Source organism: Magallana gigas, chromosome 3 (genome assembly GCF_963853765.1).
Source record: "Magallana gigas chromosome 3, xbMagGiga1.1, whole genome shotgun sequence".
Lineage (NCBI taxonomy): Eukaryota > Metazoa > Mollusca > Bivalvia > Ostreida > Ostreidae > Magallana > Magallana gigas.
Window position 1 is genome coordinate 50,459,503 of NC_088855.1, and position 23,284 is coordinate 50,482,786.

A 23,284-nucleotide genomic window follows, 5' to 3' on the forward strand; every position below is an offset into this window, starting at 1 on the left:
TAGTTGTCATTACGCCTGTTCCTACAGGAAATGGGAAAAGTCGGTCCCAGTCAGCAGTATTGATTTAGAGTTATCATAAATGTACGAAGGGTATTTCTGGGGATTAATATCATGTAATGTCTGCAAAAGTCCGATTGAATTTCAAATTAAACTGCTGTAGAAAATATATGTCATGTGTATGACTCATGACTTCATCCAATCTGAAATTATGAAATAAAAGTCTCAATTTAAGTACTTGTGTTTTAGCTGCTGTTTTCCTGTTGGCCCTTTGAAGTTTTTCTGTTCTCGTTTGATAATGAAGATGGTAGTGAATTGATCCAGGTCGCATAAAATTGGGCATGCCTCGTGATGATATATGCTTAATAATGTAATGTGAGGGTTAATAGATCAGAGATGGACTTGATTTCAGTGAGTCAGAGACGTCTACGAATATCAGCCAATAGCCAGTGGGGCTATCTGGTCAACCATATAATTATACAGTATTAGAGTATCTGTTATTTGTAAAGTAAATGAAAATTTGTTAAATTATCATTATGTACTGAAATGGCTTAAATTTTATAAATATATTTGATATTTGCAAAGGCATACTGTTAAGACATCTATCATAAGATACTTAACAAAAGCGTGTTTCACTGGAGTTTGCCGCTCAATAGCTTAATGGCTACTCATTGTGGTAATTGAATTCTACTCAATTTGCTACAAAATGGTCATGTTTTCCATTTCCAGATACTTGTATTACTCACTTATCATCCTTTTAAGAGTGATTCAGATCTTGTTGAAGGTAGAATTCAAACAGAATTGATTTCTTTCTTTTGATTCACACATTTCTGCCTGCCCTCTAGCAAGTCAGTTGTCAATACATGTACTAGGAGTTTGAATTTTTAGAGAATTTTGTTGCATAGAAATACACAAACTTTTGCACAATGGTCATTAAATTTGAGGTCAAAATGTAAAACCTGTATACTTTATTAGTTCAGTTGATCTTGTGTCTTGCTTTACAGGCCATCCAGATTTTAGGAGGTATGGGATATGTTACGGACATGCCAGCGGAGAGACACTACCGAGATGCCAGGATAACAGAAATCTACGAAGGAACTAGCGAAATTCAGAGACTTGTGATAGCAGGAAACCTTCTGAAGGAGTATCATGCCAGTTAGCCAATCAGTGGGGGACTAGTGAAGGGACCTATTCTGTCTAGTGACAGAGAAATTGTGATACATTGTAAATATAACATAACATACAAAGTATGATTATAAAGCATTGAGAATCTTTACAAATTATATCTCAGTTGGAATTCCTGGCGATTCATTGTTTGCATTGTTTCTGATAGTATCATACAAGCTGATGCCCCCTTTACTACAGGCCACCTCATTCCCTACTCTTGCGTAATTAAATGAATCATTTTACACTAAAGGTCTTATTTCTCCAGCCTTTAGGTTTATAATGATATTCATGATTCAACATTATATCATCATCTAATTTCTTCTGAAAATCTACCTAGGGCCAGGGCATCTGCTAAGTGTGAAACTCTGTTGGTTTAAGAATTGAAGCACTCACAGATAGACACACAAAACAATTTACAAGAAGCTTTACTGTTTATTTCATAGCATCATAAATTAAAAATATAACTTGTGCATAAAATGGGTCACAAAATAAACAGTGACTGTGGAAATACACAGAATAAACATAATCTCAATTTGTAATGCAAAAATAGCAAGTCTTCCAAATTCTTTGTGTCGCATAAATATAATAGTTCTTTATATACACTGACAATAATAATTTACATTGTGTGGATTGAAAGCTTCTTCACATATCATTATTTCCTCCCAGTCATAACACCTCAAAAAATTACATCATATTCTCAACAAATATACATACTTTAACTTTTTTATCGGAAGCTTTAATTGCACATAAAAAAAAATCAGCACCATGAGTTATTTTCTCAAAACTTAAGGAGTTGTTTTTCTAAAAGCTGACAGGATATGTCACAATAGCATGACTAATAATTCTAATTCTAAGTACTGTTTGCAGTGTCAACAATAAACAGTCATTTCTTTTTGAAATGACTACATACATAAGTATAAGCTTATAAAAAATGCATAAAAATTATTTTTCAAAAAAGGCAAGAAAATTGAAAAAAAATGATTCACTGGTTTCATTTAGGGCTGTCAATTAACGTCTAATAAAGACCTAAAAAATCTAATATTTGTATATAATTGAGTAAATACATACATGTATTTATGTGAAACTATTCTCAGCATGGATCATATGTTATGATCTCTACTGTAAAAAAAACTGTAAAATGGTCTTTTCATTTGACTCGTTTGGTCCGAAACAAAAATTAACACATAATTTTGATTGCACCATCTAAGTTTGACCAGTTTCACTGCATAATAGTTTAACATAACAAGCCTTGATTACAGAGAAGCACTAATCTGTGACTAATGAGTATTAAAGGGACTGATGGCGTGTCAGATTCACTAACTATGAAGTGAATAATTAAACACTGTACAAAAATAATGTTTGGAAAATATAAAGTATTGCATCTTGTATGCTTTCACAAGCATGGAGTATTCTATGAAGTACATCTACAAATGATAAATTGAAATCATCTAGCGGGCTGTTATATGTTCAAATGGATTTCTTAGATCTGGGATCCATATATATTTTGCTGGGTTAAGATCTATGACAACAAACTGAGACATTTTCAGATCTTTAAGGGTAACTTACTAAATGAAAGAGCTGACAAGTATTATATACCGAGGCAATGGTTACTCTTGTTTCGTGCTATTACGATACACATCTATGGTGAAAATTAGCAAATCATCTCTAAGCTGTGCTACCCAAAAAAGGTTTTGTTTTGGTAGTACCTGGATTGACCTGGTATGTTGGTACATGTATACTAGTGATATATATTTTCTATATTCTCTCTCCTGAAACCTAATGATTTTTTTTTTGCACATTAATTTAACTGAAAATATAAAAAAAAATATATTTCTAATCAACAATAATTAGTTATGGCAAGAATATTTTTTTTTTAAAACAGGAGTATAAATGTCAAAAGGACTACAGAAAAGAAGCACAGGAACCTACATGTATAATTCAGAACGAAAAATCGACATATATATAAACATACACATAACGAGGATGATTATAACTGGTACACATTTGTCAAATAAATAGAGGTCAAATCTCATTCAAATGGGAGGAGGTTTTCATTTATAACATACAGTTTGATATGGCAACAACATAAATAAAAGGCAAAAGAGACAGTCTCACAACCTGGGTAGTTCGATCACAATTAGACTCCACGTTACTGGAGGGACACAGCGTCCATTCAAACAATACACTGATCAAACAAGAGAAACCTGTCACCCTTAGCAGACCAGTACAAGTCGGCTATAAAAGGACTTCAAGACTGGCGTTATATTCAGTCAAAAGACTATTTGAATCTGGGCTGGAGAGATTCTAAAATTTTACTTTCATTAACAAATACTACAGACATGTTTGGAGTTTTCTAAATGATTATCTATTATGCAGCTTGAGAAAGTAATTTGATAGTTACCTGGGTATAGTGATTTCCATTTATATTCATAACCTTACTGATCAATGTTATTTTGATACATAATACAATTACAGGCTATGGCTATGGCCTAAGGCATCCACAACACATTCAGACAGGCGCTCCAGCAAACACAGGGCTCAGACCATTGGATCACATGGCCTCTAGTTGACAGAAAGAGCAGCATAGTATTTTGATTGTACATCTTGGAAATAAAGCAATTTTTACCTGTTTTATCAGGTGCTCTATGATTTGGTCATCCAAATACAGGGAAGCTGAACATACTTATGGACTTGCATACAGACATACCCTCACTGAGCTTGCCTATAAACTTACAAACCCCTTGTATATAAAATGTAGAATTACAAGAAGAAAACTTATTGTCAAATTCCCCTGGTTTGAGGCACTGTTGGAACTTCCTAAATGTTGAGCTATCTGAGGAGAATCTCCCAACTTGCGTAAGCTTGCACTATCCCTACATCCTAGAAAATTTTTCACAGGTTGGGGCCAGTTCAAGGCCACCCTCATTTTCATGTCATAAAACTTGTACATGTTCTCACCTTTGAAGAAATATGTACTATCTGTAAAAGAAAATAAATTAATTTACATGAAAAAATAGACATTTATTTGTCAAAAAAGTAACAAATTTATTCGAGTACAAATAATATGAAGTATTTAACTCTATTTATTTTGATTTCTGTAATGCATGATTTTGTTGGATGAATATAATTATAGTAGTTCTTCTTCAAATTCTTTGTAAAGAATATACTGTCAAAATTCAGTTTATTCTCATATAAATAGGGTAGCTATCAAAATTCATTCATGTAATTTTTATCCCTTAAATTTGTCTTCTGACACTGACTCACCGTATAAATTAAAAGCGGTGTCAATGGGTATAGGGACATTTTTCCAGATGCTCATGTCCCGTGGGTAGTCCGGCTCTATGTAAGTGTCCGATTCCTTTAATTTCCAGTACATGTCATTACTGACCAGATATATTCTCTTGTTAAAGCTCCAGACAAACACAGCATCTATTTTCTTGATGTCTTTGGGAATGCCAAAGTCTGTGATGGGTTTTCCATTTTTGGGGTGTCCACCAGCCATATTGTTTCCATCATAAATCCAGTATCTGTTACCTGCAGAGATCATAGGTGTTTTCTATTATCATACAGTTATATAAATACATTGTATGGGAAAAGGCCTTATATATATATACACTGTACTGGATAAGGGACTTACTGAATATAGTATATATATAAAGGTCCAGATGAAACTTGTCAAAAATTATGCAAACAATGCAGACGAGTTCTGTTTTCACAGTATAATGCTGGATATTAATTAAAATTTTTAAATCATGAAATGGTAAAACTAACCGTAGAAGAAGTAGATTCTTCGATTGGTGGGGTGTTCAAAAGCAGCATCAATGGTCTCTACGTCTTCTGGCAGATCGTACCAGAAGTCATGGATGACGCTCGGCTCACTGGACAGAATGGTCTTAGGGTCAGGGCTTCTCCAAAAGTACTGCAAAAATACAGAATAGTCCCAATAACTGGTAATAGAAACAATGGAAAATTTAATGCATTGGAGCAGTAATATTACACCACAAACAAAATTTCATACCTTTTCAATGAATATGAACACTTCAGAGCGAATAACAGCTATGGCATTGAAGCTTCCCTTACACGGATCTATTGGAGCTTTTCGAGGTGGAGCTAAAGTGTTCGGTCCCCCTCCTGTGTCAGGGCGGGGGGTTGTTCGTTCCCTAGGGGGAAGAGTTGCGTATGGTCCCTTACCACCTATAGGGTTTGATCAACATACAAAATCTAAATGCACATTCCAATGTCTCTCAAAACCAAAGAGGATTTGGTAATAACTTTTTATTTATTATATATGTAACAAAAATTATAATCTAAAACATATTTATTAACTTGAGTTTTACGGCAATATACAATGAAATACCGTAAATGACTTGAATTCCAACAGTATCGTCGTATGGAAGTTGGAAGTTTGGTATGTAGCCTTGATACCACGGGTACATCAACGCTTTCGGCTCATTGCTATGACTTAGTCCCAGCGCATGCCCAAACTCATGAGCGGCGACCATAAATAAATCGACGCCTGAAATGTATCAAATCATTAGTATATTAAGCCAAGTTAAACAGTTTCAACCCCAAAAAAGGTCCTACGAAACTTCAACTGATTAGTGTCATAGACTTGTATTTTCTTCACCTTCTTCGTTGGAATTGATCGTCCATTTTTCATCTTCGTCGAAATGCGTATCGCCTCCCTTGTCTTTCCCAGGGAAGAAGGCATGAGCCAATATGAGTCCTACAAAGACAATATGTAGAGATGGCTTATCTTGCATTACTGCGCAATGCATATTTTTCGTCTTTGCCTGCATATTTGAAATACTCTTGTGGTTTTCTTTACTCTGGTTCACATCATAACGCGACTACAGAAAAGAACAAGTGCCCCTCCAATATAAAATTATAAACATACGATGTCATGATTAATAGTAAAGAGGTACAGTTTTTATACACCGTTATAAGGGGGAGCGTCTATTGGATTGATATGTAAAACTGATAGTACAGGTATTATACATAAAGATTAGTACATGGCAATTTTTATATCGCATCCTATATTAGCACGAGGTTGCTGTATATTAGCCCGAGAGCCGTGATTTTTATTTCATATAGTTATAGAAAATATCAAAGAATCAATAATAAACATCATGTGATAAATGATTATGATGATTAAATGTCAATCTATGTCCATGTGATACATCTTCAGCGTGACAGACCATTACTAGACACAGATAGGAACACGTGCACATCTGATGTGATACTTTCTTTTCCAACGACATAATTATTATATATCGTCCTAACAGTATAATACCGGTGAATACACCTTATTGCATGTGTTGGTCTTCGTGTATGTATACTAGTAAGCACCCCGCCAAGCCGAACATTAGAGTACCGAGTACCAGTGTCTACCAAGGGTCTTCACATGTACTGAAGCTTGACGAAACATCTGGTGCTGCGGCCAGCAACGTGTTGCTTTCTCGTTCTGCTGTGAATTATCGACAAGGAAACTTTTACGACTATAATCTCCTTGTCTCCAATCTGTTTGGGCTACTTTTATGTTTTCTTTTCGATTGGATTTTGTCAAATAAACTCGGTGCTTTGTAGTGATCACTGCGACACGTTTTTATGTATGGAAACGTTTTAGTGCTTTTGAAATTAAGTGAACCATGTTGTCAACTTTATTGGTATTAACGCTAACAATCATCGCGTGAAATGAAGAGGGAACAACAACTCCTAAAAGACGACCCGCATCTTCAATGAAAACATCTCACAATTTTTTATTTTGTTTTATCAAAAACAGCAAACCATTCACCAGTACTTGTTCAGGGCTGTGGGTTGCCTTTGCTATCGATTGCAATATGAAATGGCCCGTAGACGTAATGGCTACTTTGGAAATTTTATTGAGTGATGTTATCTGACGTTAAGATCTATAATCAAATATACTGTACTACATTTGTGAACATCCACAGACAAATATGCATGCTTTTCAATTACCTTTTCCATCAAATGGATAACCATCTTTATGATATTTGCTGGCAAATTTGATCATTATGTCTGCGCTGGTATGCATGACCTCTGTAAACGTTAGGTCAGTGACGTCACTCCAAACTTTAAAGGCGTCTGCTAGTACACGTCGTACCTCCTGCCATGGGAGGTCCGGTGTATAGTTCTCGATTCTGTAAAAATCAAAACGATCATATCGTAAATATAATGTATCTGAGGGCAAACACTTAATTCTTGCATATATGATAATCACCTTTGTGGTGATAGTACATGCAATACAGTGCGTGCAATATTGTAGAATGGTGTATTTGTACCCTAAGTATGTTTATCAAATTAAACCTGTGTTGACACTATCTTCCGTATCGATTTCTAAAGAAATTTATTTATAACAAAAAGAATATCAAACTTAATGGAGCGAGAAAAGCATCCCTCAGCACCTGGGTGACTGGAGCCCATTATGGATGCCAAAGGTCAGCTTTTACCGGAAATGAAGCTTGACATCGCATTTTGTGGTTTAATTTCTTGCGACACGAAACGCGTGATGGAGTGTCGAATTACTAATAGAGATTGGGCGTGCTGCTTGGTGCAATCTCAAAACTTTGGGTGCTTATCTTACAGTTTATATCTCTATCGTATATGTGAGACGAACGATTAGGCGTTTTTCTAAATCGCGACTGCAATATTGCAGGCTTTTGCAAAAACAATTCCTACAATGTAAGGAGACACGTTACATACGGACAGACCCCCAGAAAACACAATTAGATTTCTGTTTCTGAAAGCACTGACAATAATGACTAAGTTTATATCGCTGACAAGCCATTATGGGCAATAATGCAACATGCAAAAAGATATCCCCAAGTCAGAATCCAAAATGACTCAGAAATGTTTCTATCACTGCATCGAACCAGAAAGCATTTCGGTGTTTGCAATAGATGAGGCGATAACATGTTATTCCCTACAAGATATCGGAACCCACGATGCCAGACCACAATAAGCAAAAAGTCGGCAAAGACCTTCCAGAGAGGAAACCTGGGGGTAATTGTATTTGGCAGAGACCAATATGTCCTTTGTGGACTTTGAAAGTAACAGACTCTTCGGCTTTAAGCTTGCACTGCTTTGTGTTACCACGAAACCTTATACCTTAACAGACTTATACATTTTCAGTTCTATTCAAAATTATTCTTTAAAAAAACGAGCTCAAATACAACTTTTTCATAAGAAGCATGCTAATATTCCTTTAGAGATAAACCTTTTGATAGTAATAATTTGCTTTTGTAGAGCAGTTTCCATACCGCCATAATCGCTGCCTTTTAAGAGTGCCTTTTCTTTTAATTAAAAGAATGAATCATTTCCTACAGGCTATATCGTAGAGAGTTAGTATGTTAAGTGTTTCCCTGCCATCATTTAGAACAAATGAATGGTTAAATTTGTCGCCAAGTTGCAGATTATGCCCCTATAATTATGGTATGTTGACTACACACTCAAGGACACTTGACCCTGTCAGCGATACAAAGAACAGTGACCCCCCCCCCCCCATGACTCAGTTTTACAGCCAAAAAAAGTTGTAACCTTTCATATTGATTTGTCCTAAGGACATACTTTAAAATACAGTTACTTTAATGTAAATTAATCAAAGTTTTTGTGTACAGATATAGCGTCGTCAATTGAATTTCCAAACGGCATGGACGAGCCGCATTCGATGACTGGCTAGTAGGTTTACATGTAGAACCAAACATGCTAGGAGTATTAAACTCTACTCACAAAGATAACAATCTCTGACATTTGGATAGAAAACAGAATCTATTCTTAAGATAAAAAACCCAACATTTTGTAGGGGCGATACTTAGCATAGGCTGCATTGGCAAGCTAATCAAAATGATAGAGATAATATTTTACTAGGATATCACACCATCTTTATTACTTCAACCTCTTTTTAAGGTTTCAAAATACACACCTTGTTACGTAAGTGCTGATTGAAACTGGATTATGACGTATGTTTTGTTTATAAAAATATTAATCATAATGCAAGAATTTATAAGTTTCATGTAGCTAATTAATACCGCTCGTCACACATCCTCCCCCCCCCAAAAAAAAAACACCTTAAATTTATTATTTAGATTATTAGTTCTGTATGACAATGGTGAATGGAAAACCCATTGATGCTTGTATTTTCATCTACAACAGGTTAAGTACGTAACCCAGATCGATTGTCATGGAAACGGGCTGGCTGCACGGTGTTATTTTTTACCCACATGCCCTAGCGGCAGAGAACATGTGTTTGTCCTTAGGGAGGCAGGGGAATCACACGAGGTGCACAGAAACCTGTCGACGTCATCTTAAGATCTGTATAGCACAAGCCAAAAACACGCTATTTCAATCTCCATAATAAACACTTTAATATTTACGAAAAGTGGCATAGCATCCGCCATGCTTTAAGAAACTAGAATAGCCATGGCGAGTCTCTGACTGAATGCTTCAGCGACGTTATGAAGCGTGCATCGCTTAGATCTTGGCAGAGACAATGAAATCGTGAGGCACAAAGTAATTCAGAACAGAAATCAAACAAAAAACACCAGCTATGACTCAATATTCTAACCAGCAATCAACCCCTTTTTCCAATAACAGAAAGAAAGACGGAACATTTACAGATGATACACAGTTACATCATTAAATCAATGGAATACGTCGAAAGAATTGAACCACATGCCCTCATTCATGCAGGTTGTGATGTCACATGTCCACATAACAACCAGGCCGAACAAGGTCACGTGATTTACAAGTTCTAATGGTCATCTCCTGCATTGTTCACCAAAACCGAAAAATGGATGGACACGCTATCATTCAAAGAGTTGCAAAGGTTCCTAGAAAAACATGAACGCCAGACTTACGTTAACCGAAATATAGCAACTTATGCATCCAAGAGGTATCCTGCAATCCACTGCAATCTCTAATATGCAGAATAACTGAGAAAGAGATAAGACATACGGGGGCACGGTAGCGCCGCTACTGTACGGCAGCCAAACGAGATCAAACTCCGACGGAGAAATGGCGCTTTTCTCACACTTATTACAGATGTCATATGATTTCGTGAGTAATGGAAGCTCTGGTTTCAACTTAAAGAAGTCCTTAAATTTAGAACACATGTCCGGTATTCAAATTGAGGCATACCAAGGGGAGATGAAATGCAAACAGTTTAACTTTTTTCTCTTGAACATGCTGGGAATTCTAAATCTGCCGAATCGTTCTTTTATTTAGGGCGTGTCTTGGAAACAGTGCATCTGAATTTGTATTTTGCTATGCAGGCAATCGTAATTACGTTGAGTGTTTATCCTTTTAGTGTGTTTTGATTTAATCTACTCGTGAAATATCTTACAAAATGACATATATTACGTTTGTTCAATGTGCCATTGTTCGTCTAACTGCATGCTGGTTGCTCACAACACATGTATGCACTTTGTGCATCGATTTTCTTTCTCCTTCTGTACATACCTATAGGTTAAATCCTTATGATTCCACTTGGAGGGGGCCAGAACATATCTTTTCTTTCGGGATCCCTCTTCTTCCACTGTATCCTTGTTTCCACAACGAGGCTTATGCATAAGCTCCTGAGTCCGAATGTCTAGAACCCCCGTGGGTGTGATACCACCCATTCTCTGTAGCTTTTTGATGGCCTTTGAAATGTCCACGGCCATAAGACTCTGTGCACCCTGTTCCACCTGACGCTGTGATATGTATCCAAACTCGGCCAGGAATTTCTGGAAAATACAAAATTTGCATCGTGAAAAACTAACTGTTCAATATATCTCTCATATTCCCGGTATCCCTACATTGGTTTACATATAGTATTAGTCCATTGCATACTTATGTTGCTATTAATATTGGCACGAAGTTTGCGACTCCTTACATGCAATTATCATAAATACATTGATTGCAGCTTTATTTAAAGTTTTCACGGATAAATACAAATTACCAACTTACAAATAGAAACTGCTTAAATTGCTCTTTATTTTCAATGTTATTTCAAAATGAGGCGCAAAATCAACTATGCTCCTTCGTTTTTGGTGCTTTAGTTAGTGAATATTTAGCAATAGTGGCAAACTAAAATCATTTCAATCTGCCAGGCTTATTAGCTTTCATTATCCTTAGTTTTGTACATTATATCTAATTTTTAGTATTTAAATATTCACATCATTTCATTCCAAACGTTATTTACATTCTTCAGTCTTCCAAGCTGGTTAGCTTATTGTAAAGAAGTCAGATTGTTATTTGTAATATTAAAAGTTTATCTGAAACTATAAAGTTTATAAATTGCCATTTAAGTACAAGCTATGCAGCTAAGAATTAACAAATCTCTGCTATCCCAAACTTTGTTCTCATGTTGCGCAGGTTCCTTCACTGGCTAATAAAGTGTAGTCTCATGCTAACTAATCTGTCCGATCTATAGCACCTTGTGTTTTTGACTTTGGTCTAATAGATCCCGAACCATCGGCTGACCACATATCTTTGGTATTGATATATCCAAGTTACCCTGTACATGTAGTTACCTATTTCTGATGGTGCCTGGCCTTTGCTAGAACATACAAACGCTACCTGAGGTCACTTTGAACGGTTTTTTACCTATCTAATAATTCAAATTATTGAATAAATGAAGAAATCGTATTATAGCAGTATGTCTCTATGCTAACTTTATCTTTCTGTATTTTTTAATCCAAAACAGAACGTCGAATATACGGCTATAATCATAAACACTATCTGTTGCATATTAATTATGAATAATCGTATACGTTTTATCAATCACCCAGATACATATAAATATATTTATTGGAGCCCTATATAAAAAGTGTATATATGTGTACTTATATATAACCCCCCCCCCCCCCTTTTCCGGAATTAAGGAAGGATCATGAATGGGAGGTCAACTTTTTGGTATCAAAAATTTAATTTTTTTTTCCTTTTAATTTCATACAAAAGTTTCCTGGCTTGAAGTTAGAATAGATTAAAAATGGCCAAGACCATTCAGCTATCTAAACGACAACTGATGAATCCACTACAGAAAGTTGTACAATATGTTCTATCGCATTAACAAGGCTGGGATACAAAAATATACGTCTACTGTGAAATACATAGTAAACAAACAACGAATCAATTCTTTTCCAGTCGTCTCTTTAGTAAACTATAAATGTCTGCATTGTTCAATATGTTTCTGGGTGGTATTTTTAAGTGTAGTAAATCTACTGTAGTTACTCTCGGTATCAATATGACAAATTTGACGTAGAATATTTTATACTTACCGGTGCATTTAATGACGTTCATCTAATAAAAATGTCACATTTCTTTAATATTGAATTGTTGTACATGTGCATATTAATTAAATCAAATTTTAAATGTGTCGCCTACTTTGTCTTTCTACTTATAACCTCATCTTCCCTCATTTTTTGTAACATTACTTTATATATGAATGGTGATAGTGAAGTTCTAGTACACAAAAAATTATAGTTATGGTTAAGTTATATGCATCTATATCCTGAGTAACTTAAATTCATCAGGAACAAGATCTGTTTAAACACACAGCTAGCCTTGTGTTCGTTGATAAGTATCATACACATAAGTGTTTTATCTTATGTTTAGAGGAAAGAGGAACTGCCATATCTAAGTCATAAAAAATAGAAACACATGGGGATTTCCACACAACATCCATATCCCCCAGGTCTACATTAAAGCGATTCGTGGCCCTCAGTTTTATTTTATCAAAAAGAATGTGTGTTTTACAAGCATTATTATTATTAGCCTGCCCTTTAACACCAAAATCCTTTTGCACTGAATGTTTACCTTTTTCAGGTGACCTTGTAAATAACTTGTCATAGGTATAGCGTAAATATAGAATACGTAAGTATGTGTAGACCTACATTCAGGAGTTCCAGATGTAGGTAGATATATAATCATTCATTCTTAAGTAAGTATAAACTTTGATGTACGAAATCTTGCATGTAAATACTTACCACAGCATCCCCTTCTAACATGGAGACGTCCCTAGCTGGCATTCCGATCACAGAATTTATCATCAACAGCTGTGTGTATATCACAATAATCATCAAAGTCTTCATCGTGGATACTCTGGGTACACGGGCACCATACCTGTGAGTTTGAGCCTGTCCCTCGGCCTTACCCCCCGCCGCACCTGTGTAATGGCCGCAATAGCACGCGCCACCGATCTGTGTGTACATTTCTCGCTCAGTTTCCATGTGTAGCCACCAGCACAGCGACTATGTAATAAATTAACCGTAAATTAAATGTGCTTCGGTTATGGCGGCATCAATTGTTTTAATGTCTATTATAGCTCCCAGTCTGTCAGACAAGGTTTCGTCGAGTTAAAACGAACTCCAATAATAAGCAGCGCGCAGTCTTGCCTCTGAATCCAGGCGTCAGTGTCATTAATCATTCGCTGTACATCTGGTCCTCTAACCCGAATTTCTTTTAATAAAAGAATCGCCAATTTAACCTATAATACAGGTCAAGTGTATCTGATTCACACAAAAAAACGCATCAGCGATACCACTTCCTGTAGAGAGAGGCCGCGACACACCTTGTACGAGTCTTGTGTTACCTTGTCTGTCCTCTCCCTCGCGTTAATTAGTGATACACTCACGCCGTCTTTGGAAGATACTAGTCCATTGACCACGACCGTTAGAGTATTCACACCTCTTCATCTAAAGCTAATAAACTCATCTTAACATAGAAAACAGCATGTGATGTAGCTTCTTCATCCGGAGGTGCTCATCCCTTTGTGTAAACAAAGAAAACGCTGTCTGTTCGTACGTATATCCCGTGAGCCTTCCTTCGTCCGACTCAACTGTTCCGGGTTTTTGTAAACATCTGCTCAGTACTCGAAGTATATCTGTTCACTTTCTCCGCGTTGCTCTGTTCGTTGGTCCGTAGATATACCCTTATTAATCAATATCCAGTCTTCTTGTAGGATCCACATCAGAACAGAGTAATTCCCTTGCTGGGGGTTAGGTTCCAGACAAATGCCTCGTCTGTCAATGTTTTCAAAGATCACTGAAGACCACGGTGAGTCAGAAGATGCTGGGAAGAATGGCGGATTTCAGATGATCCTGTCAGCATGTGAATCTGATTAACAGAGTACGAGGAGAGTATATCCTCTGAGCATCTCTTTTTTCCTCTTTGTTTTCTTTTGTTGCTCATTCATCAGAAACACATGGTCGATACAGCGCATTGCATCGAACGGTTCAATATCACACGATGTATCAAAAATTGTATTGATCCAACAATCTCATATAGGAACAAAAAAACCTATGAATTTACTGAACCACGGCTTAGGTTATTAAAACTCCCGCCAGAAGAGCTGGAAGTCTGACTTTATCTGGACAGATATCAGACTTCGTCAGCCCGATAAAGACAAAGTCGCCTGCACTGTAACTGCCTGATTATTATGTAAATTACATTAATAGACGGTCACATCGATACCGCCTGTACAGGGCGGAATTCGACGCATACATGTGAAATGTATGTACATCGTGTGGAGACTGGTCTCAGAATTAGGCACCAATCATGCATGTATTTGACAAATATTGACCGAGATCAATGATAGAAAAAACATCTGTCATTAATGTTCATAATTTGACTACTCTTTTTATAATAATCAATATTTTTTAATTTGTAACTTGTTTTACTTTTTTTTCATCTGTGTGATTCATATAAAGATACACATTAAAAATATTACCATGTGAATAATCGATACCTGATGCGAGGTAAATCAATATCAGTTATACTCAGGTGTGGTAACACAAAAAAGACTGAAAGGAAATAATAAAATGTTGGTTAGAATACTAGGGCAAGGTGCCACTAGGTTAAACCAGAGATGGACGAAACTAATTGACACATGCGAAAAATTTTTCATTCACGAAAAATTGACGCAACAATCCCTTTTGGAATCCAGAAGGATTGGAAATAAGGCTAGTAATGTAAGACTTAAATCCCACAGCGGCCACAAACCGCGGAATTAAACATGAAAAGAATCGCTGTTGAAATAATACGATATATTAACACAATAGAATTATGCAGGTATGACAACATTACCTGTATTAGTTTTCTTACGTAATCTCTCATTGTCTACAGGTAGAAATCTTATATATGTGTACATAGTGTTTATTTTTATATCAAATCGTACAAGGTCTTTTTTAACGGCAATTGTCCCGTACCAGCCTCGGATTCTGGCTTGTTAGTGTCAAATTTGGTCTCTGAGTAAAATTTAATTGTTTTTAATGGCCATATCCTCACTCCCAAAGCAACTTCAGGTTGAATTTGAGTGTATATTTATTGTAAGACTCTCAGATTAAAGTGTTGTTCACATGGCTGACGTTTGGCCCGCTACTCTCAGTGGTTCTGGGGGGTAAGCCGTTTCCTGCGTACACTGTGAGGGACTGCGTAGGATTGCGGTCTTTAGTTGACCACTTTTACAGTCTAGGTAAATATTAACATTGACACACAAGTTGGTGTGTCCACACCATACTCACAGGAAGCCTGCATCGAGTCAACAGGAAAACAAATTGGATGGACTCACAACGACGTAACCCCACTTTACGTTCGATGGATGGTTTGCTGTGATGAGGAACAAATCGATGGAGGGTTTATAATGACCATTAATACGGCGCTTTGTCAATATATCAAGACGAATGTGTAATTTGTTAATTACATGTAGGCAAATATAACCCTTCTATGTTGCACTGAATTGCATACCTGTATTTCATTCTGGCTGAAGTGCCCCTAATTCATATGGGTGTTCATCCAAGCTCAAGCAACTTGTTACCCGAGCTTTGGCTGTAACGCGCCGAGGGGACTAGGCGAAAAGCGTGAATGCGAATTGATCGAGGCCATTAGTCGAGACAGTCCCAATACCACGACATTCTGGAGTCAATTTTGCGCTCTCCCATGTATCATTTGAATATATCTATCATTTATTGATGTGAAGTTTTGAAACTGCTGATACGAACATTCCGACGAACACATTTCATTCAAGCCGATGAAGTCACTCTTCAGATTTTTAATGAATATAAAGAAAATAAGTTAAGAGGGTGAATGCTTTTAAAAAAGGATAAGAAATTAAAAGATAAATTTAAAAAGAAACCAACATTTTTTAAGATACTTCAAACATATTGATATGAACAGATGGATGCATTCAAATCTTCAAATAGCACCATATATAGAATTTCAATACCATTAGTTTATTGAAATATAGCACCATATATAGAATTTCAATACCATTAGTTTATTGAAATATATTATTGCTTTTTATTTTTATTGGGGTAAAAATAAAGTAAGATTAAAAAAGAACCGATTTCAATCGACATAAGCTTCGAGCAATGAACCACTGTACAAGAGAATTGTCATTTTGAAAAAAAAACTTTTCCCTCAAAATTTACAGAATTAATATATTCGTCGGGAAAAAATTAAATAGGATTTTGAGCTTTTAAATGTTTCCATCCTAACATAAATAAATGATGTTGAATAAGATATCACAAACGGCTTTTAGTTTTACTAGAAATAGAAATGATTTGGTATATCTTATCTAATTATGTCGTAATTTCTTCATATAAGAGCCTTTCTTCGTAATGTCAAGTTGATTATTTTAATAAATGCGACGAAAAAAATGTCGAAAGTTTTGATTGTATAAGAACATCCTGGTTTGTTCGGTATTTGTATTTCCGTATCGGGCGATATCTAGGAAATTATCTCAACAAACGCTGTGTTTTCTACAGTTATTCCAGTAACTGACACAATAATATATAAAAAGTTACTCACCACTTCGTACATGTACACATCAAAGAGAGGAAATGTGCTAATTATAGAACTGAACGCTATCTTGAAAAGCTTTTCTATTCAAACACATCCTACGTCTACATGGTGCTCATAACTGAAACAGAGACTTAGGGTGCGTAAATGATACATAACGCTGAGACCTAAGGACTATTAAGGCCGAATTAAGTTTTCATTCCGCATGTTTTTGCGCATTCTAATAAATTACAGTGTATTATAAACTTTTTATGATTTTTTTCCCGATACCATTTTTATAAAATTGAACAGAATAAACAAAATACAGATAAAAATATTATTATTTTAAAAGAAAATTTTACTTTTTTAACGATTTTCCGTTGGATGGTAGGGGAGCGTTGTCATTGTGCTTTTATGACGTTATGAAAAAAAATGAAGCTTTGTAGGAGTGCGTTATAAGAAATAAAATAAAAGAAAAAGTGAAAATCGTACGCCGCTGAAAATCTTTACAAAGAATAATGTTATCTTCGGGGTTTTTTTCTTAATTTTTGAATGAATCTATTACACCAATCTTCATTTGTAATGTTTCAAATATATATATATAGCAACAATTGGCGTATTTTAATATTTTGAGATTGCCCCCTCTAAAAACCAGACGGTAGAATTTAGTATTTCTTTCGTATAAGGTAGAATATGATATTACTAATCACATTTTTACATTACAATTTGAGAAAAAAAAGCCATTGTAGGTTTTTTTAATCTGCTTTGAATTGCGGAAAATGGCAATTTTTCTATATATTTCTGTAGTAAATGTACCTGTATTTGAAATGACCCATAAAAAGAACCAGAAGGTTGATTTTCTTGAAACTTTGCAAATAAACTAGAGTTGATGTAACTTACATATGGTTAAAAATAGTTTTGCTGTTGTAGTTTTTCCCCAAAAAAACCCAAATCGGCATCCTTAATATTTTCCTGAAACGTCAAAATGTTGATATATAAAATGATATTCCTTATTGTATTGTGACCCGTCCCTCAAACTTTCTTCTACAGTCATAATGTAAAATTCGAATTTACCGGGTGGCGTAAATACAAAATTTACGGCATAACAAATACATTGTATAAACTCAGTTGTGCCACCTAGTAAAACATGGCATTACTACAGGCATCACTACCCCTTTTTTCGGCCATCATCATTTAAAAAAAAACAATTTTTGTTTGTCTTCGTATCTGTAAACAATCCAATTGACAGCCGGGGAATTATGTTACATCATTTTATAAATATATATTTTACTTTTAAATTTCATGTGTTGGCAAAATCGAGGAAGAACATTCTTGGGGTTACTCATGCTGACACTTGAAATCGCTATATTGATTTAGATACATGTATAATGACTTTTTATATAGAAATACATTGCTAAAACGAGCTCGAGTGTTCCGGAAAAGTTGTCTATTTTTCTACGAAAAATTTAACAATGGAAAATAAATTTAAAAAGAAAAACTAATTGTAAATGAGTTTTGATGATTAACAATTTTAACCCCCCCCCCCCCCCCAAAAAAAAAACAAAACAAAACAAAAACAAAACAAAACAAAAAACGACGCCGCAAATACAACGGCTGGGACTTTTCATTTTAAGAAATATTCTGGAATCAAAGAAGTGAAACTACCTAAAAGTTTTTTCTCCTTTGACCAATGTCTGATTCAATATCAGTGGTTTGAGTTTATCCAATGGGGTAGTATCTGGAAGAGTCTCATAGGGCTCGATCCGCAAGTTTAGCCTGTTGCTCTAAGTAAAAAGCAAGTTAAAAACATTGATGCGCCTTTGGTTTCTGCAGTTGTAGGAAGCGTTTATAGACAAGGTAGTTGGGCATACAAAAGGCACAGGAAATAGGTGTCGTATTCATTTCCGTCGCTACTTCACTGTTTCCGCCATCTCTTCATTTCAGAAGATAATTTACATCTTTTATTCAGAGAGAGAGAGAGAGAGAGAGAGAGAGAGACAGAGACAGACAGACAGACAGACAGAGAGACCGACAGAGAGAGAATCTCAAACATCACCCCCCCCCCTTTTCCCAGTAAATATGAATGTATAAGTTGGTTGTTGTGACCATGTGTTACACATCGTTAGAGCCAGCCAGACAAGCACGCATCTTCAATTTTGTATATTAATATTAAAATCAATCAACGCTGTGTGCTCACTCGCATGGGGAGCGAGTCTCTTTGATGTCTGACCCCTTTGGCGGGAAACATTCCAGGTAATTAGAAGCTAGACACGTGCCCACAGCCTATTATCATACAGGTTTTGTCTCCAGCTAACGACGTCCATTAACTACAAACGATGGTCAGATACAAACCATGAACTTTGGTATAATGACATTTTCCTTCAGCCCATATGATCCACTTAACAAGATTGGTATTACGTACCTCTCCGTGGATCAAAGCCCCTAAGGTCAAGTAATGTTAAGATCGACTTAAGAAACGCAAAGTACAGTAAAATGGCTTATATTACCTTACTGGACAAAAATACTGAAAGAAGACCCCGGTGTACATTGCTATGTTTAAATTTTTGTGGTTTCATGCACTAGTTAGTTAACGTTTGAATGATAGTAACGAAATGCACAGTCTAAAAACTTTTAATTTTTAATTTAGCGCATATACTTGATAGCCATAATCCAATTTTCGAATATTTTTAGAAAAGAATTACGTTTATACAATACGAAATTGAATTATATAAAGACACAATGTCCAATTTTTGAAGGGAAGAGATCCCGTCTCGCGTCATTTCTGGGATGATATAATTGCATTCACCATACGATCATAACCGGTCCTACAATTATTTGCCCACTGATTTTTGCAGAAGATAAAAACACTTGATTGCATAAGTTGCAGAGGATAGAAATATGACGTCGGAAAATCAATGACAAAAATAATGAAAGATGGAGGATGCCGTGGACGTGGATAAATGGCCGTGGTTTACATTGATTGTGAGTCACCCCTCCTTACACGTAGGAGTCCATTGGCGAACTGCCACAAAGAAGGACAACTCGTGCCGACAGCGTATTGCCGAAGTAGCACTAGTTACAGCACGGATTAACACTAACGGACACTCTATGTTTCACTTTTCTTTATCTTTTTTTTTTGCTTGCATTTTGTTTAAGGTGACAGGGGATAGTTTCGAACGAAAGACCCGGTCAAAATTTTGAAATAAAGAGAGAACCTGAGGTTTGGCTGGTTATTTGAGGTGTATATATTGCTAGAAAATTTATTGCATTCATTTGGTGGATAGAGGAGCTCATGTCAATTTCATTGACATATGACACTTTAATACAGGTAGCACTTTTTATCAGATATGGAATGAAAATGAAAAACTGGCCAAAATTTTCACTATCGGTTTTGTGCTTGAAAAGTAGGGTCAGAACACGAAATGTCACCCGAAAAAAAGATGATTGACTTCCATCAAATGGTGATTATTTGCATGGGTATACATTAAGCTACCAATCCTTTGGTAGTTTATGGCAGTTGCTCGGGACTGGAGCATGGTGCTGAACCCGTGAAAATGTGAAAAAGGGTAATTTTTCAGAAAATTTTGAGACCGTCCCTGGCTATTCTATATAGTGCTATATGTATAAGTTGTACTTGTTTTATTCAGAAATGTTTAAAAATTCTCAAGAGTCGGGACCATGTGTCCCCTGCATGCATATCAAATTAAAAAGTCCACTGAAAAATTAATCACATACATGAGCACTATCTGCCTCACATTTCCTCGACAAAAAAAAAAAACTATCCCCAGCCACCTAAGGTACTTATGCACCTCTTTTCCTACACTTGACCGGTAAACTCGGTTAATGCCATTGATATAAATAAACGAGTTCTCTTACATGTGTAAAAATATACATGTACTTGAATCTTTGCTAACACGTTAGTCGAATTATTTAGACTCCAATTTTTTAACTTACTATAAATTAATTTACATCTTATAAATAGACTACCAGACCTCCATGGAAATTAAATATTCACATTTTCCAGTGTCCTTGTCTGTAATTTTGTAACGTATCTATTAGTCCAATACATTTCATCAGTGACGCATATGACGTACATCGGTTCGCAAACGGGATTTACCCCCTCCAAAGAGATGATATTTATTTGAACAATTGGTGAAAATTTTATGTAAGAATAAGGAATCATTCTTTGAACATTATGAAGTGATCAAATACGGTCGGGATGTGATCAAATCTATCATAAAGCCCCCGACCGTAATTGATCACCTCATACTACTCAAAGAATAATTCCTTATTCCTTAAATAAATGCATTGAATTTGCTAAATAAGAAAATATAAAGAAAGGATGTAAACGAAGACGCACGTTATAATAACGACATCCATTAGACGTTTAAGTACGTTAACGTCATTGATATCAATGGAGCGTAACTTGATTCCGGCAAACACACACTTTACACTATCGTTCTCCTCCAAATGAACTATCAAGAATGGAAAGTAAAAGATTAGATAGGGCAATGATAAACGAATGTGGTCATAGACTGCTGGAGGACTGCCGTCAACGTGTACATGTAGTAGTCCCAGAGTACTAGACTATTAAAGTTTTGCGGCTTATCAGTGGGTTTTTTTTTCTTTGTTACAGCATAGGCCACTGACAGAACCCCGCTATCCCACCTCCCAAATGCTTACGTATATTTAATATAGTTATCATGCAATTATTTATGCGCAAACCATAGTTTTACAGTTTAATAATTATTCTTACATAAACAAATACCTTGTCATCCATTTGAGGGTTTAAGACACGTTGTATATGAATAAAGCAAATGTCCATTCTTTCGACAACTTGGCCTAAGATTGTTGAAATTTGGTACCCAGCTGTATATAAAACGTAAGGCCCCCCTTATATAATTGTGATCTGTTCTTTTTCTAATAGTGTAGAACGTAAAAGGGTTGCCCATTATCAGAGTTTCAGAAGCTCCAATTGTGACGGTATCAAATAATTGTTAACAGTAACAAAAATATTCTCCATAAAAGTCAGCTTATGAATCGGGATCATATACATGTAAATATCATACGAAAGTATATAGCTTTTGCAAATGATATGCATAAACAAAAGTGCAAGATAATATTCCTGTTTGATTCTTGACATTTGAATTCAAAAGATTTTTTACAAAGCAATGTATATAAAGTGTCGGTCCATCTTGTTCCTGTCTCTTAAACAGAAATACAACAGAAATACAACACAGAGTTATATTTTAATGAACAGACTAATTGCATAAAAATTACAAACCAGTAAGTTAACAATGCTGTGTAATTGTTTAATTAATCATGTATTTAAGCGTTGTTTTATCAGTTCGTGATAATAGTAAATACTGGTAAAATAATTTTGTACACTGCTAAAGAGAAAAAAATATAGAAAAGAGTATATTGCACTCAAAATGATTTAAACACTTTGAAATTATGGTGTTTTTTTTCAAATATGATATTAAACAAATTCTTTTATAAGAGTTGTCAAAATCTATTGATAAGTTGAATTAGTTCAACTTGTTAGCGTACGAGTAAACTGAACCTAGGTCCCTTCTCTGTATTGTGTGTTTCCAGAAACAAAACAATAATACGCTAATGCTAACGGCGGGCTAGTAAAACTGCAGGGTATAATAGAAATAGAATAGTTATATGTTGTCAGAATTACTTGCATCAAGTAGTTGCTAACGGCAGATAGAACGGGCATGATTTCAAAACACAATTTTACAGGTATTGCTAAATATTTTCTTAAAAACAAAATTCTATATGCAACTGATATATGAGAACTTTTATATGAAATATAAAGTTTTACAAACTTACGTTTGCACACAGCCGAGGGCTGACCGCTTCTTGACATCTTTGTACGAATAGCGATACTCGATATCGATACCAATATCTGGACACTTAAAATACAGGGCCAACATCGACGGAAGTCGGACCAGCGTGATTATATTTACACAACAAACCCATCAAAACTGACAGAAAACTTGTTAATATCATTATCATAACTGCACTGCTCCAAGAGCCAATACATCCATCTGTGTGATTTAAAAAAGAGAGAGCAGATTAGTTAGTGCGATAAATTTTGACATTTTGCTATGCGAACAGTCAAATCTGTCATGGAAAATCAATACAACTTTGGAAAATATCATTTCCCATTCGTAATATTTGCCTAACACGATGAGTCAGAATAAGGAAGCAGTGATTGAAGATAACAATTATGATAATGAGACCAGCGAGTTTTTCGAAGAAAATATATTATAGCCAGGTATATTTCTCTCGTTTCAAACTGACTTATTCAATCATGAACGATATTTTCGAGAGAATA

At 35.5% G+C, this 23,284-nt stretch overlaps 2 protein-coding genes across 3 annotated transcripts in view; one reads left to right on the forward strand and one right to left on the reverse strand.

The window, feature by feature from the left end:
* LOC105344312 (short-chain specific acyl-CoA dehydrogenase, mitochondrial) overlaps positions 1-3,032 on the forward strand; it is a 23,961-nt gene extending 20,929 nt beyond the window's left edge. Inside the window, exon 12 of the mRNA XM_011452063.4 lies at positions 1,002-3,032. Within this exon, the coding sequence (XP_011450365.4) occupies positions 1,002-1,157 (156 nt within the window). The 3' untranslated portion in view covers positions 1,158-3,032. The remainder of the gene's footprint in view (positions 1-1,001) is intronic.
* Positions 1,577-22,798, reverse strand: LOC105344313 (72 kDa type IV collagenase-like). Of its 2 annotated transcripts, none has more exons than XM_066077651.1 (9): positions 22,777-22,798; positions 10,639-10,904; positions 7,141-7,322; positions 5,792-5,890; positions 5,522-5,680; positions 5,183-5,358; positions 4,936-5,083; positions 4,429-4,698; positions 1,577-4,143 (listed from the first exon to the last, which is right to left on the reverse strand). In XM_066077651.1, the coding sequence occupies exons 2-9, from the start codon at positions 10,839-10,841 to the stop codon at positions 3,887-3,889; spliced, it is 1,494 nt and encodes a 497-aa protein (XP_065933723.1). In that variant the 5' UTR covers positions 10,842-10,904; positions 22,777-22,798; the 3' UTR covers positions 1,577-3,886.
* Positions 22,799-23,284: the final 486 nt, after the last annotated feature.